General features: G+C 56.9%; 1 protein-coding gene across 1 annotated transcript; it reads right to left on the reverse strand.

Annotated features, from left to right (window-relative positions):
• Window positions 1-477: 477 nt before the first annotated feature.
• Window positions 478-14,034, reverse strand: LOC144717964 (L-gulonolactone oxidase-like). Its single transcript, XM_078593813.1, has 12 exons — window positions 13,223-14,034; window positions 9,751-9,846; window positions 8,634-8,759; window positions 7,224-7,318; window positions 5,511-5,601; window positions 5,031-5,216; window positions 4,792-4,899; window positions 4,098-4,174; window positions 2,756-2,905; window positions 2,256-2,420; window positions 1,813-1,903; window positions 478-1,664 (listed from the first exon to the last, which is right to left on the reverse strand). The coding sequence occupies exons 1-12, from the start codon at window positions 13,229-13,231 to the stop codon at window positions 1,476-1,478; spliced, it is 1,383 nt and encodes a 460-aa protein (XP_078449939.1). The 5' UTR covers window positions 13,232-14,034; the 3' UTR covers window positions 478-1,475.
• Window positions 14,035-14,051: the final 17 nt, after the last annotated feature.

Raw genomic sequence — 14,051 nt, forward strand, 5'->3', positions numbered from 1 at the left:
CCCCCCCCCCCCAGTAGTATAGCCCCGCCCCCAGTCTCATAGCCCCAGTCCCATAGCCCCGCCCCCAGTCTCATAGCCCCAGTCTCATAGCCCCACCTCCGGTCAACCCCCCAGCACCATAGCCCCGCCCCCAGTCGCATAGCCCCGCCTTCCCCCCGCCCCCCCAGTCCCTTAGCCCCTCCCTCCCCGCCGCCTCGTGTTCACCACACACACACAGAGTGCATTGAACAAAAAGTGTCTCTTCGTGTTTGTTTGGCGACCCATGGTTGTGAGGGCATCGTCCCTCCTGCGGGCAGCTCGCTCCGTGCAGGTCGTTCGCATCACAACCCAACACGCGGTCTTCGCGTTCGACCCATTCTCAATCCACAGCTGGATGAAGGCTTCCCAGCGAATGCCCGTGGCAAGTGCGATGAAGTATGGCCATGGCGCTGCGATAAGAAACAACAACAACAACAAACGACAAACAAACAGGGCGGATGAAATATGTATTTTTTATTGAGGGAAGCCAGGGCCTCAAGTGACAACCACGAGCAGATGAGAGTGAGACCAGGGGAATGCGTGCTGAGGGTGGCAGATCAGTGTGAGCGTGGGACCATCTGTCCATGGGTCAATGGATTGAATTCTCGATTTAAATCAGCAGGACATATATCTTTGACAAAACACACACCGGACTAACATTTATCGCATCTCTCACTTCTTCCTCTGACAAAAAAAAAAGAAACGTGAGTGAAAGTCTCATCGACTCTACTTTTCGTTTCGTCCCATATCTGAACTGGACCTACTGCTTCAGCTCGCACCGATGGAGACATCGTGGTCCACGGGAGGAGGCGAGTTGACTGCGTTCCCACTTGTCGATGTGGCAGATCCCGTCTAGAAAGCCCTCGCCCACATTTTCAGCCTCTCACTTACCGAAGGTACATTAACCACAAATCTGGCTGTCGCCTGATGAAGCTAGTTGTAATTACTGGCGAAACGTCGTACTCAGATTGTAAATGTTGTGGCTTGGCTCTCCAACACACCGGTGTGCTGTACTAGTGACGAATTGGCCACGTTCTGTTACGTGACAACCCTTACTAGTTGGCTGTGTCGAGTGGTGGCGGGTTTTAACGACACATTTATATGTTTACGCGATCTAACCCAACAAAAACCTCTACCATGTCTCTTCAGTGACCTGGAGAAAGTCCTCTACTGCTGTGCACTATTCCTTGACTCGTTATTGTCACTTTATGACTCGCCCATACTGGACATCTGTGAAAAAGAGCTTTAAGTTTGTCGGATTTAAATTAAGATTCCGATTTCAGTGTGGGATGAGTGTGCGGGTGGAATCAGTGTGATGGTGGGATGAGTTGGAGTGCAAGACCAGGGGGATCCGTGTGAGGGTGTGATAAGGGGGATCAGCCACTATGAAGGTGGGATCAATGGGAGGATGGGATCGGAGAGGGGAGAGTGATAGCTGGGTTACGATGAGGCTGGGATCAGTGGGCAGGCTGCCTTCCTTCCCGCACGTCCCCCTGCTCCCCCTCTTCACCCCCCGCCCCCGGAAACACGCGCTGCAGGTAGGGGTTGAGGAAGAGGCCGTGGGGATCCAGGCGAGAGCGGAGTCGAGCGAATTCCTCTAGGCCCGGGTACATGCGTGACAGATCCTCTGCGGTGCAGCCATGCGCCTGGGGGCGTGGTGGGGCAGAGAGGGGGCCCTGTTACCCCCCCAGTACGCCACTCACAAGGGACCTCACTCGCATGATACCCCGTTACATGACAATCAGGGGACCCCACTCACAGGGGACCCCACTCACGGGAGGGGGGGTCCTGTACCTTAGCCCAGTGAGGGCGCCCCCCTGCCCGGCGCATGATGTCCTCGTAGGCCGCCCAGTACGCACCACGCTCGGCCTCGCGGCTATAGGGCCTGGGTTCACACGCAGGCACACACACAGAACCCTCATGTAGCCCGAACAGGCTGTTGGGGCAAGGGCTGCTAGCGAGTAGCACCTCTGCAGGCCGCACGGTGGCGCACGAGGGGGTGGGTGGTCAGCACCACGCCCGGCCGCCTTCGTCTCGCTAGTGGCGATGTTCACACACCGCACCAGGTACTCATTTGAGGCTGAGTCGACTTAGAGGAGGCCCCCACAGGATCGCTGAAGATAATCGTCGCCGGTGTTGATGGCCGTGAGCGGGAATCGAATTCGCAGCGCAGCGCGCTAAACACTGCGCCACCGCTCGCTCGCAGGCGCTCCCACCCGCGCACGACACGCACACACCTGTAGGTGATGATGTTGATGTAGCACGAGTCTCGCCCGCTACAGGGGCTCATCAGGATGTCATCGGCGCGCGCGAAGCGGACCTCGACGGGGACGTGGGCGGGGAGGCCCGGCGTCGCCTGCACCCAGCGCGACAGCTGGGTGAGCGCCCAGCCGGCTCGCTCGCTGGGACGCGGGGTCACGGGGTCACACGGAGGAACAAGGAGGTCATAGGGGAACACGGGGTGACAGGGGATCACGGCGTCACAAGAGGACACGGGGTCACGGGGTAAACACGTGGACATGGGGACACAGAGACAACGGAACGTGAGGGGACAGGGACAAGCGTTACAGGGACAGGAGGACATGGGGATACAGCGGTAGGTAGATCAGGGAAGGCAGGGACAAACAGGAACACGGGGTCATCGGGGCACGGGGTCATCGGGGCACGGGGTCATCGGGGCACAGATCATTTGTCTTTGTGTGTGGGGGGGGGGTGGAGCGCCTCGGGGGCATCTCACCGGGGCAGGGCCCAGTCCTGCACGTGCTGCAGGAAGAGGCAGTCGAAGTTGAAGATGCGGTCGCTGCGGTCCACGCGCTCCGTGCGCCCCGAGAAGAGCGCGCGGAACGCCACGCGGTTGATCCACGGGACGAGGCGCGGCACGAGGACGCTGCCGTGAGACACGGGGGAGGGCAGGGGGGAGGAGGCAGGGGGGCAGGGGGGGAGGCGGGGGGGGTGGGCAGTAGAGGCAGCCACCGAAATTCACCGCAACACCCTCACCAATCAGAACACCCTCGCAGAGCTGTCGGAAAGACCGACAGACCTGTTCTTCACTTGATGACGGCTGCTTGCGTTGTGGCCGAAACGTCGTGAGAATTGTATTTTATTATGTTTTATTTTTATTATTTTATTATTTCCCTTCTACGTGATTTTACCGAAAGAACCAAGAAGATGAATCCCTGCAGTCACGAAAGCTTTAAATCGAAATCTATGGGTAGTGTTTAATCTATGGGCAGTTTTGAGTCTATAGGCAGTGTTGAGCCTATGGGCGGTGTTGAGCCTATGTATGTGTATATATATGTGTTGAACTTCATTTGCGTCGTGCGTAGCCAACCACTTACAGTATATGGGATGTGGTCATTATATATAATTCATGAACAGCGGTTGTGAGATGCTGTCAGCATGAATGGCGCGATATAAAATGAAAATAACATTTTTATTATAATTATTCTGAACGATCTTCATCTCGTGTCCATTAGCCGGGCGGCGGTGACGGTGGCTACGCTGCTGCACGTGGCTGTATGCGTGTATGTGGAACTTCTTTCGCACCGTACGTAGCCAACCGTGCTAACCGGAGGTGCGGCTGCCTGTACCCCAGCGCGGTGTGGGGACAGCAGCAGCGGCAGCAGCGAGGGTTGGTGGATCACACACAGATGGCTGTGGAACCCCCTTCCAAACCCATGGGTGGGCGACGAGGGGGAGCCGGACCCTTTGCTCGCCAGGAGATGGCGCGATGTGGACTCCACCTGCACTCCACCTGCTCTGTCTGCAATGGGGATAGAGTGTTGCCCCCTCGCACTTGGGTGGTTTCTCCGGGTGCTTCGGTTTCCTCCCACGTGTAAGCACTCCCTACTTGGCCGAGAACACTTGAAACGATAGAGGACCGCAGAGCTTGGGCAATTGATGGTACTGGCTTATCGCATGGCTGCTGCTGCTGCCTTCCCGCTCCTGGTCTGTGATTCCCCCTCCTGTCACCTCTGAGGCTTTCCCCTCTCTCTCGACGAGAGCGTTACACGTTTCCATGAAACATATCGTATTCGGTGGTCCGGCAAGGCGCGTGGTGGTGAGTACCACACAAGTACCTGAGCCACAGCAGGAACTCGAACAGGTAGTAGCCGACCAAACGGTCCCAGAACCAGCTGCGGGGGTTCTTGATGGGCTGAGGGTCACGGGAGCGGGGGGGGGGGGTCAACGTGAGCACCACTCACAGGTACAACATCATTTATAAAGCTCTCCCGCAGGGGACCATATTTCTGGTATGCACGTGTCACTTTTATCATCTGCAGAGCGATTTTACTTAGTTTTTTAAGATACAATTTTACGTATTTTAAAATATTGTTGCCGCTGTTTACATTGTTGTTCATTTGCACAAGCTGAGAGAGAGAGAGCGACACTGGAACAAAAAATATCACTGCCATGTACCTCACGTGTGCATGGGTATGTGATCAATAAAGCTGACTGACTTACTGACTGACTTACCTGACCCACACCTTAGCCGCACCTCAACGCTCACAAATGTCTGGGAGGGCTCAACTGGGACACTTCTGAACCGGCCGCCCCTCCCTCCATCACCCCCCCCCCCACACTAATTTATCATAACCCCGCTCACCACCCAGGTAGCTCCCCACACTGCTCCGATAGCCCCGCCCACCACCCAGGTAGCCCCCGCCCACTCCGCAGGTAGCGCTGTGACATCCTCGCTGGCCTGACGGGAACTGTCACAACCTAACGGGGGCGTTTGGTGGCCTCGGCTGCCCTGGCCTCGGCTGCCCTCACCTGGTCGGTGCGGTCGATGTAGCACACGGTCACGTGGTCGGTGTAGGGGAACCAGAAGAACTTGAAGAACTCGGAGCGCGAGAGGTGAGTGTCCAGCTCACCCAGCACCTAGTGGGCAGGGAGACAGGGGGCGACTCGCTCACTCACCCGCGCTCGCGTGACGCTCACCTGTGCACCTATGTTGAACTTCTTTCGCACCGTACGTAGCCAACATGCAGCGGTGCGTGCGTGACGCTCACCTCGGCGAGCGTGCTGGGGAAGGTGCGCTGCGCGAGGCGGAACGCGGCCACGCACTGCAGCGAGACGGTGAGCACCACGCCGAGCGCGCCCAGGTGCACGCGCGCCGCACTCAGTAGGTCCCGGTTGGACTCGGCGCTCACGCTCACCACCTCGCCAGACGCCAGCATCAGAGACAGCGCACACACCTGCACGGCGGGGCCACGACACACGCGGTGAGCACGCGGTGAGCACGCCGCAGCACAGTGAGCGGACACAAGGCTGTCCCTCACTGCTATAGGTGAGTGAGAGGGTGTCCCTCACTGCTATAGGTGAGTGAGAGGGTGAGGAGAGGGAGGGTGAGGAGTGGGAGGGTGAGGAGTGGGAGGGTGAGGAGTGGGAGGATGAGGAGTGGGAGGGTGAGGAGTGGGAGGGTGAGGAGTGGGAGGGTGAGGAGTGGGAGGGTGAGGAGGGTGAGGAGTGGGAGGGTGAGGCGCCCTCACCTGAGTGGGTAGGATGCCGTGCGCTGCCCCAGTGTTGTGGGTCCCGGTGCCAATCACCCCGCCCACCGTGACGTCAGACACCGCCCCGATACTGGGGGGAGGGGGTGTGGGGGGGTCATGGGGGGAGGGGGTGTGGGGGTCATGGGGGGAGGAGGTGTGGGGGTCATGGGGGAGGGGGTGTGGGGGTCATGGGGGAGGGGATGGAGGGTCATGGGGGGAGGGGGTGTGGGGGTCATGGGGGGAGGGGGTGTGGGGGTCATAGGGGGAGGGTGTGTGGGGGTCATAGGGGGAGGGGGTGTGGGGGTCATGGGGGGAGGGGGTTTGGGTCATGGGGGGAGGGGATGGAGGGTCATGGGGGGAGGGGGTGTGGGGGTCATGGGGGGAGGGGGTTTGGGTCATGGGGGGAAGGGATGGAGGGTCATGGGGGGAGGGTGTGTGGGGGTCATAGGGGGAGGGGGTGTGGGGGTCATGGGTGGAGGGGGCAGAGGTGTGGACTCGAGTCATGTGACTTGGACTCGAGTCAGACTCGAGTCATGAATTTGATGACTTGCGACTCGACTTGGACTTGCATAACAATGACTTTGTCCCACCTATGAGATGTGGACTCGAGTCATGTGACTTGGACTCGAGTCAGACTCGAGTCATGAATTTGATGACTTGCGACTCGACTTGGACTTGCATAACAATTACTTTGTCCCACCTCTGGGAGGGGGTGTGGGGGTCATGGGGGGAGGGGGTTTGGGTCATGGGGGGAGGGGGTGGGGGGGTCATGGGGGGGTGGGGGTCAAGGAGGGGGTTGGGCTACCTGGCCTGTCACTCCACACGATGCCCCGGTGTCTTCCCGACCACGCGCGTGCTAAGCACGGTTTGGCGACGTACGGCGCTAAAGAAGTTCGACCCACATGCTGCCCGACGTTCTCTCAGCTTGCGTAACGTGGACCCCTCTGAAGGAGGATGACCACCTGCGCTGGTTTGAGAACGTTCAGGCTGCCCTGCCTACGATCCACGTTGGGTTTAACCTGGTTGGGTTGTGTGCGCAGCTCACAGATTCTTGAGAATATCTCCAGTGTGGTGTGTATGGTGGGTGTGGTGTGAGTGGTGTGGTGTTTGTGTATGGTGTGGTGTGTGTGGTGGGTGTGAGTGGTGTGTATGGTGTGTGTGGTGTTTGTGTATGGTGTGGTGTGTATGGTATGAGTAGTATGAGTGGTATGAGTGGTGTGTATGGTGTGAGTGGGGTGAGTGGTGTGGTGTGTATGATGTGGTTTAGTGTGGTGGTCGTGGTGTGTATGGTTTGAGTTTTGTGTGTGGTGTGTGTGGTATGGGTGGTGTGTATGGTGTGTGTGGTGTGAGTGGTGTGTGTGGGGTGTATGGTGTGGTGTGTATGGTGTGAGTGATGTGTGAGTGGTGCGTGTGGTGTGTGTGATGTGTGTGGTGTGTGTGTGGTGTGTATGGTGTGAGTGATGTGTGAGTGGTGCGTGTGGAGTGTGTGTGGTGTGTGTGGTGTGTGTGGTGTGTGTGGTGTGTGTGTATGGTGTGAGTGATGTGTGAGTGGTGCGTGTGGAGTGTGTGTGGTGTGTGTGGTGTGTGTGTGTGTGGTGTGTATGGTGTGGTGTGAGTGGTGTGGTGTGTGTGGTGTGTATGGTGTGGTGTGTGTGGTGTGTGTGGTGTGAGTGGTGTGAGTGATGTGTGAGTGGGGCGCGTGGTTGTGGCTACTTGGAGAGGGCGAGTCCGTGTTTCGCGAGTTCCTCGTTCAGGTCACTCAGCATCGCCCCGGCCTGGACGGTGACGCGCCGAGACTCCCGGTCCACCTGCCAACCCAACCACGTCAACCACACCAACCACACACCACACCACATCAAATACACCACACACACCACACACCAACCACACACACACCACACACCAACCACACACACCACATCAAATACACCACACACATCACACACCAACCACACACACCACACACACCACACACCAACCACACACACCAACCACACACCAATAACAGACACTACACACACCACACACCACACCAACCACACACCACACACACCACATCAAATACACCAATCACACACCACACACACCACATCAAATACCCCAATCACACACCACACAAACCACACACACCACACACACCACACCAACCACGTCAACCACACCAATCACACCACACCACATACACCACACACACCATCCACACCATCCACACCATCCACACCACACACACCAACCACACACACCACACACACCACATCAAATACAGCAACCACACACCACAGCAACCACCGCCAGCAACAACATACACCACACCAACCACAACAACCACAACAACCACACACCCCACACCAACACACACCACGCATTGACACTGGATCATCGGTCACAAGGCTTAAGTGTCCCCCTGCTGGAAGGGGTAACCTGCAGCTCCCTGCTGGATGGGGTAACCTGCTGCACCCTGCTGGAAGGGGTAACCTGCTGCTCTCTGCTGGAAGGGGTAACCTGCTGCACCCTGCTGGAAGGGGTAACCTGCTGCACTCTGCTGGAAGGGGTAACCTGCTGCACCCTGCTAGAAGGGGTAACCTGCTGCACTCTGCTGGAAGGGGTAACCTGCTGCACCCTGCTGGAAGGGGTAACCTGCTGCACTCTGCTGGAAGGGGTAACCTGCTGCACCCTGCTGGAAGGGGTAACCTGCTGCACCCTGCTGGAAGGGGTAACCTGCTGCACCCTGCTGGAAGGGGTAACCTGCTGCTCTCTGCTGGAAGGGGTAACCTGCAGCTCCCTGCTGGAAGGGGTAACCTGCAGCACCCTGCTGGAAGGGGTAACCTGCAGCTCTCTGCTGGAAGGGGTAACCTGCAGCTCCCTGTTGGAAGGGGTAACCTGCAGCACCCTGCTGGAAGGGGTAACCTGCAGCTCTCTGCTGGAAGGGGTAACCTGCAGCTCCCTGCTGGAAGGGGTAACCTGCAGCACCCTGCTGGAAGGGGTAACCTGCAGCTCTCTGCTGGAAGGGGTAACCTGCAGCTCCCTGTTGGAAGGGGTAACCTGCTGCATTCTGCTGGAAGGGGTAACCTGCTGCATTCTGCTGGAAGGGGTAACCTGCAGCACCCTGCTGGATGGGGTTACCTGCAGGACCTTGTTGAAGCGCTCCAGGCTGACCATGAAGTCCTCGGTGCAGGCGATGTCAGAGGGGGAGTGCCCGGCCCCAACCACCTTCACGTGGCGCCCGGCACCACGCGCCTGGGCCAGCACCTACAACAACCAACAACCACCACAACCACAATCAATCACCACAACCACAATCACCACAACCACAATCACCACAACCACAATCACCACAATCACAACCACCACAACCACAATCACCACAACCACCACAACCACAATCACCACAACCACAACCACCACAATTACCACAACCACAACCACCACCGCCATGCGTGCTGCATGCGTGCTGTATATGCGTGCTGTATATCCGTGCTGTATATCCGTGCTGTATATGCGTGCTGCATGCGTGTTGTATATGCGTGTTGCATGCGTGCTGTATATGCGTGCTGCATGCGTGCTGTATATGCGTGCTGCACGCGTGCTGTATATGCGTGCTGCATGCGTGTAGTATATGCGTGTTGCATGCGTGCTGTATATGCGTGCTGTATATCCGTGCTGTATATGCGTGCCACATATGCGTGCTGTATATGCGTGCTGCATGCGTGCTGTATATGCGTGCTGCATGCGTGCTGTATAGGCGTGCTGCATGCGCGCTGCATGCGTGCTGCATGCGTGCTGCATATGCGTGCTGCATGCGTGCTGTATATGCGTGTTGTATATGCGTGCTGCACGCGTGCTGTATATGCGTGTTGCATGCGTGCTGGATATGCGTGCTGCATGCGTGCTGCATGCGTGTTGTATATGCGTGCTGCACGCGTGCTGTATATGCGTGTTGCATGCGTGCTGTATATGCGTGCTGCATGCGTGCTGTATATGCGTGCTGCATGCGTGCTGTATATGCGTGTTGTAATATGCGTGCTGCACGCGTGCTGTATATGCGTGGTGCATGCGTGCTGTATATGAGTGCTGCACGCGTACTGTATATGCGTGCTGTATATGCGTTCTGCATGCGTACTGTATATGCGTGCTGTATATGCGTGCTGCACGCGTGCTGTATATGCGTGCTGTATATGCGTGCCACATATGCGTGTTATATATGCGTGCTGCACGCGTGCTGCATGCGTGCTGTTCACACGTCTCGGATCTCGGCCTCGCTGCTGGGCGTGAAGAAGAGGTTTGGGCGACACGTGAAGGTTCGCGCCCAGTTGCTGAAGCGGTGGCCTCGTTCACCCTGCGCACAAAGACAAAGGTCCCCCCGTGTAGCCTTCGTACGCTGGTGGGGCAAGTCCTGTTAGCGAGTAGTCCGTATGAAGGCCGCAACGACTCAACGATGACGTGGTTAGGTAGCCAACAACCACGGCCGGACAGCCGCCTTTGTCTCCCCAGTGCCAATGTGTACACGCAGAAACGTGTACTGTGCTGTACTCACTTAAGGCCGAGTCGACCTAGGGGAGGTCCGGGACCGGGTTCAAATATTTGCTGCCGAATGTTGGCCGTGAGAAGGAATTGAACTCGGGATGGCCAGATTCGTAGCCACCGCTCACCAATACGTTGTCTTTGATTTGTGTTGTACACCCCTCCGCCACCCGACGACACAGCCCAGTAAACAAGGGTCATTTAATGGCGCGTTTGTTCGTCGCGTGGCTACTTTATTCGGCTGCGTCGGGTGGTGCTCTAATAAAACAAACATCTGCATATGATTCGGCAGCGTAGTTTAAATCTTATCTTATCTCATATTTATATAACGCCTTTATCCAAGGCGCTTTACAAGGGGTATGAGTGTTACAATGACGGTAGCTAAAAGTGATAGGGTGAACAGGGTTTGGGGTATGGGGAGGGAGGTTCGTGGATATGGGGAGAAAGGTTCGTGGGTACGGGAATTACGGTGGGTACCTGGGGATGTAGTGGGTGGCTGTAGTGGGAGGCTGTCGTGAGGGGCTGTAGTGGGTGGCTGTCGTGGTTGGCTGTAGTGAGTGGCTGTAGTGGGTGGCTGTCGTGGGTGGCTGCCGTGGGTGGCTGTCGTGGGTGGCTGTAGTGGGTGGCTGTCGTGGGTGGCTGTCGTGGGTGGCTGTAGTGGGTGGCGTGGGGGGCTGTAGTGGGTGGGCAGCAGACACGAGGGAGACTTTGAAGACTCATCTGAATCTTTATTGATTTTTCTTGGAGAAATCCGATGAGCCGTGAAGCTCTTTGTTTTTGACAGATGTCCAGGAGACTCTTGGGGGGCAGGCGGCTCGTTGTCGGATCGCGTCAACAACAACAACCGCCGTTCACGGCTAAGTGGCCGTGACGTCACCACGGCGCTTGTGCCAGGCTAGGTGCACTGAGGTGGCTTAAGTGCACCGAGCCTGGTTCAAGCGCCGTGGCGACGTCACGGCCACTTCGTGGTGAACGGCGGCGGTTGTTGTTGTTGTTCCACTTTGAGTCCGTCACGCGTGAAGTGTTGAAGGCTCGCTGTTGGCAGCAGCGAGTCACGGGGCAGACCCCAGCTGGGATGACCGACTGAGACGACGGGCAGTTGCCCCACCAGAGCCCCCCCACTGCGCCATCTCTGCGGCTCGCCCCTGCGGCTCGCGTCGCCACGCCACGCGGGGTCGCGTCGGACCCGAACGTCGCTCGCCTGAGTGGAGGAAGTTTCACGCGGAGGCTTTCGCGACTCGATGTGCCGTGGCTGGGCTCCCCAACACACCGCCGCTGTGTGCTGTGCTCGTGACGAATTGGCACCTTCCGTTTACGTGACAAACCTTGCCAATTGGTCGCGTCGGGTGGTGGCGGGTTTAACGACACATTTATATTTTTGCGTGATCTACCCCCCCCCCCCTAAAAAACACCTGTATTATAAGTGTAGGAATGCGCCTATTTTGATTAAATACTTAAAACTCGACGCTGTGTCGTGTGCGTCTCGTGTGGCAGTGCAGCGGGGAGCGCGCTGCCGCTCCGGACCGAGCCGCCCGAGTTCGATCCCCGCTCACGGCCACCCAACAGCGGTGAGGGTCGCAGTGAATCCCCGGTTCACGTCGGGGATGCGTTCCGACGAAAAGTTCCGACGACCAATGTCGAAGCGACGTCAAATCAAAGCAATTAACAGCGCAGGTGGAGGCGGAGCCCGAGGCGACAGCTGCGAAAAAGGACAGATTACGGTGTCCGCGCCGTTCGTGCGGTTTGAGACGACGCTAATCAGGTAGCGGTCTTAATTAAGTGACGACGTATTTGCGAAACAACTTACAAGGGGGGCGGGAGGCGACGTTTATGGTTATCTGAACCGTTCAGATGATGATGATTATATCTGAAGCGCTCTTGCCATGATAATCCATTTTGCAAGAGTGATCTGGCTGGATGAGTGGGTGGGCGAGTGAGTGAGTGAATGAGTGGGTGGGCGAGTGAGTGAATGAGTGAGTGGGCGAGTGAGTGAATGAGTGAGTGGGCGAGTGAGTGAATGAGTGAGTGGGCGAGTGGGTGGGTGGGCGGGCGAGTGAGTCGGTGAGTTAATTTAACCAGGTCAACACCAGTGATGATTATCTGCACCACTCACGGTCAAGGCTTGTTACGATTATCTGAAGCGGTCCTGGGACTCCTCTAGGTCCACTCGGCCTCAATTGAGTACCTGGTGCGGTGTATAAACATCGCCACTGGGGAGACAAAGGCGGCCGGGCGTGGCCACCCACCCCCTCGTGCCGGCCTTCATGGGTGCTGCTCGCTAACAGCGCTTGTCCCAGCACGCTGCGAGCGGTGTCACGGGTAACGACGAACTCACAAACCCTCCACATTGCAACAAATCTCGTGTTTAACTAAATGTAGTCAAGTACACGTACGTACATTTATAATCGAGGTTTTCACGAGTGCACAATATCCATACATTCTGAGCTCTGTTAAAGGTCTGTCTTGCATTTTCTATTGAACTCGCTACATTCCTGAGACGTCTCGATCACCATGCAGCCAGTTGCAGGCCGATCGACTGCCGAGTAGGTGGGTGAGTGGGTGAGGTGAGTAGGTGAGTAAGTAGGTGAGTGGGTGGGTGAGGTGAGTAGGTGAGTGAGTAGGTGAGTGGGTGGGTGAGGTGAGTAGGTGAGTGAGTAGGTGAGTGGGTGAGGTGAGTAGGTGAGTGAGGTGAGTAGGTAAGTAGGTGGGTGAGTTGAGTAGGTGGGTGAGTGGGTGTCGGTGAGTAGGTGAGCGAGTGGGTGACTTGTTGACACTTTTCTCTATTTTGCACCGTCGTGTTGTTGTTGTTTGTTGTTGACGTCTGTGACCAAGAGCTTCACAGCTCACCGGATTCCTCCTCCAGTCTCAATAAATATTCCCATTCCGATGCTGCAAAAGGTGCCCAAAGTAAACTATTCACCACCCCTGCCTGCAACTTGTCATCAGGGTGATGTTCAAAAGCGCGACATTGGCAGATGAAAGCGAATCCAAGCAGACGTCAGAGAAATCATCCAGAAGCACAGACGGAGCAGGAGACGTGACGTTGAGCGATCATCAACCACAGCCGCCATTCTCGGGTTCCCCACTGCTGGGTCACTGGGGTCCGCACGTCAGAATCAGAGACCCGAGATCTCTGGATACAGATCACGGATCGCTGGTCCCATGTCCCAGTACCAGCTCAGTCGACTCACCTGCACCATGGCTCCGAGCTGACAGACGTGGCGAGGAGCAGGAGACTGGGTTCCTGGAGGAGACACTGCCTGGCTGGGGAGATGGATGGAGATGGCTGGAGATGGCTGGATAGATGGATGGAGAGCGAGAGAGGGGGGTCCCGGAGTGATATACGAGACAGATGGGTGGAGAGATGAAGCGATGGATGGATGGGACGCTGGCGAAATGGATGGAGATGGTGGATGGAGAGACCGGCTAGAGAGACAACTCAAGAGAGAGAGAGAGACGCTTGGGAGAGCGCAGTGTTGGACTCTGTCCCCTGCGCGTTATTAATTGACCAGGATTCTATTGAAACGATATTAAGTTCCAATTACCAATTAGGGCGCCCGCAATGGCCCCTGACCCCGGATTCTCAGAGGGCGGCGAGGGGAGCCAGGATCCTTTGGGGTCCCCACAAACAACCAGCGCCCTTGACTCGGAGTCGTGGTGAGACAAAGTCGCGCTTCACAAAGACTCCATGCAGACAGCACTCGCATACACGACAGCCAAGACATTCACACAACCACCACTCGCCATACAGCCGCTCTCGCCACAAGCACGCGCCACCTATCGGCACTACAACCGCTCACATCAACCACTCTGAATGAGCAAACTACACTCACCAACACAACAATCACGTTACACCCTCTGGAACAGGACTCGCACGGCGTCCATTCTCAACACCCGCAATCGCAACATCCGTTTCTCTTTGACGAGACAAAACAAGTATAGAATGGGTGACGTTTCGGGCAATGGACCTTCTTCATAGGACATACACGGAAAGGCCAGAGAGGTAGTTATCACATGACA

This window comes from Lampetra planeri, chromosome 4 (assembly GCF_965212315.1).
Source record: "Lampetra planeri chromosome 4, kcLamPlan1.2.h2, whole genome shotgun sequence".
Lineage (NCBI taxonomy): Eukaryota > Metazoa > Chordata > Hyperoartia > Petromyzontiformes > Petromyzontidae > Lampetra > Lampetra planeri.

What these genes read in the sequence shown, in the direction of transcription:
- LOC144717964 (XM_078593813.1), bottom strand. An exon ending in ACATCGACCGCACCGACCAG is followed by an intron (nt 4,175 to 4,791) that starts GTGAGGGCAGCC and finishes CGTGACCCTCAG; the next exon opens with CCCATCAAGAACCCCCGCAG. An exon ending in GGCGCCCTCACTGGGCTAAG is followed by an intron (nt 1,665 to 1,812) that starts GTACAGGACCCC and finishes CCACGCCCCCAG; the next exon opens with GCGCATGGCTGCACCGCAGA.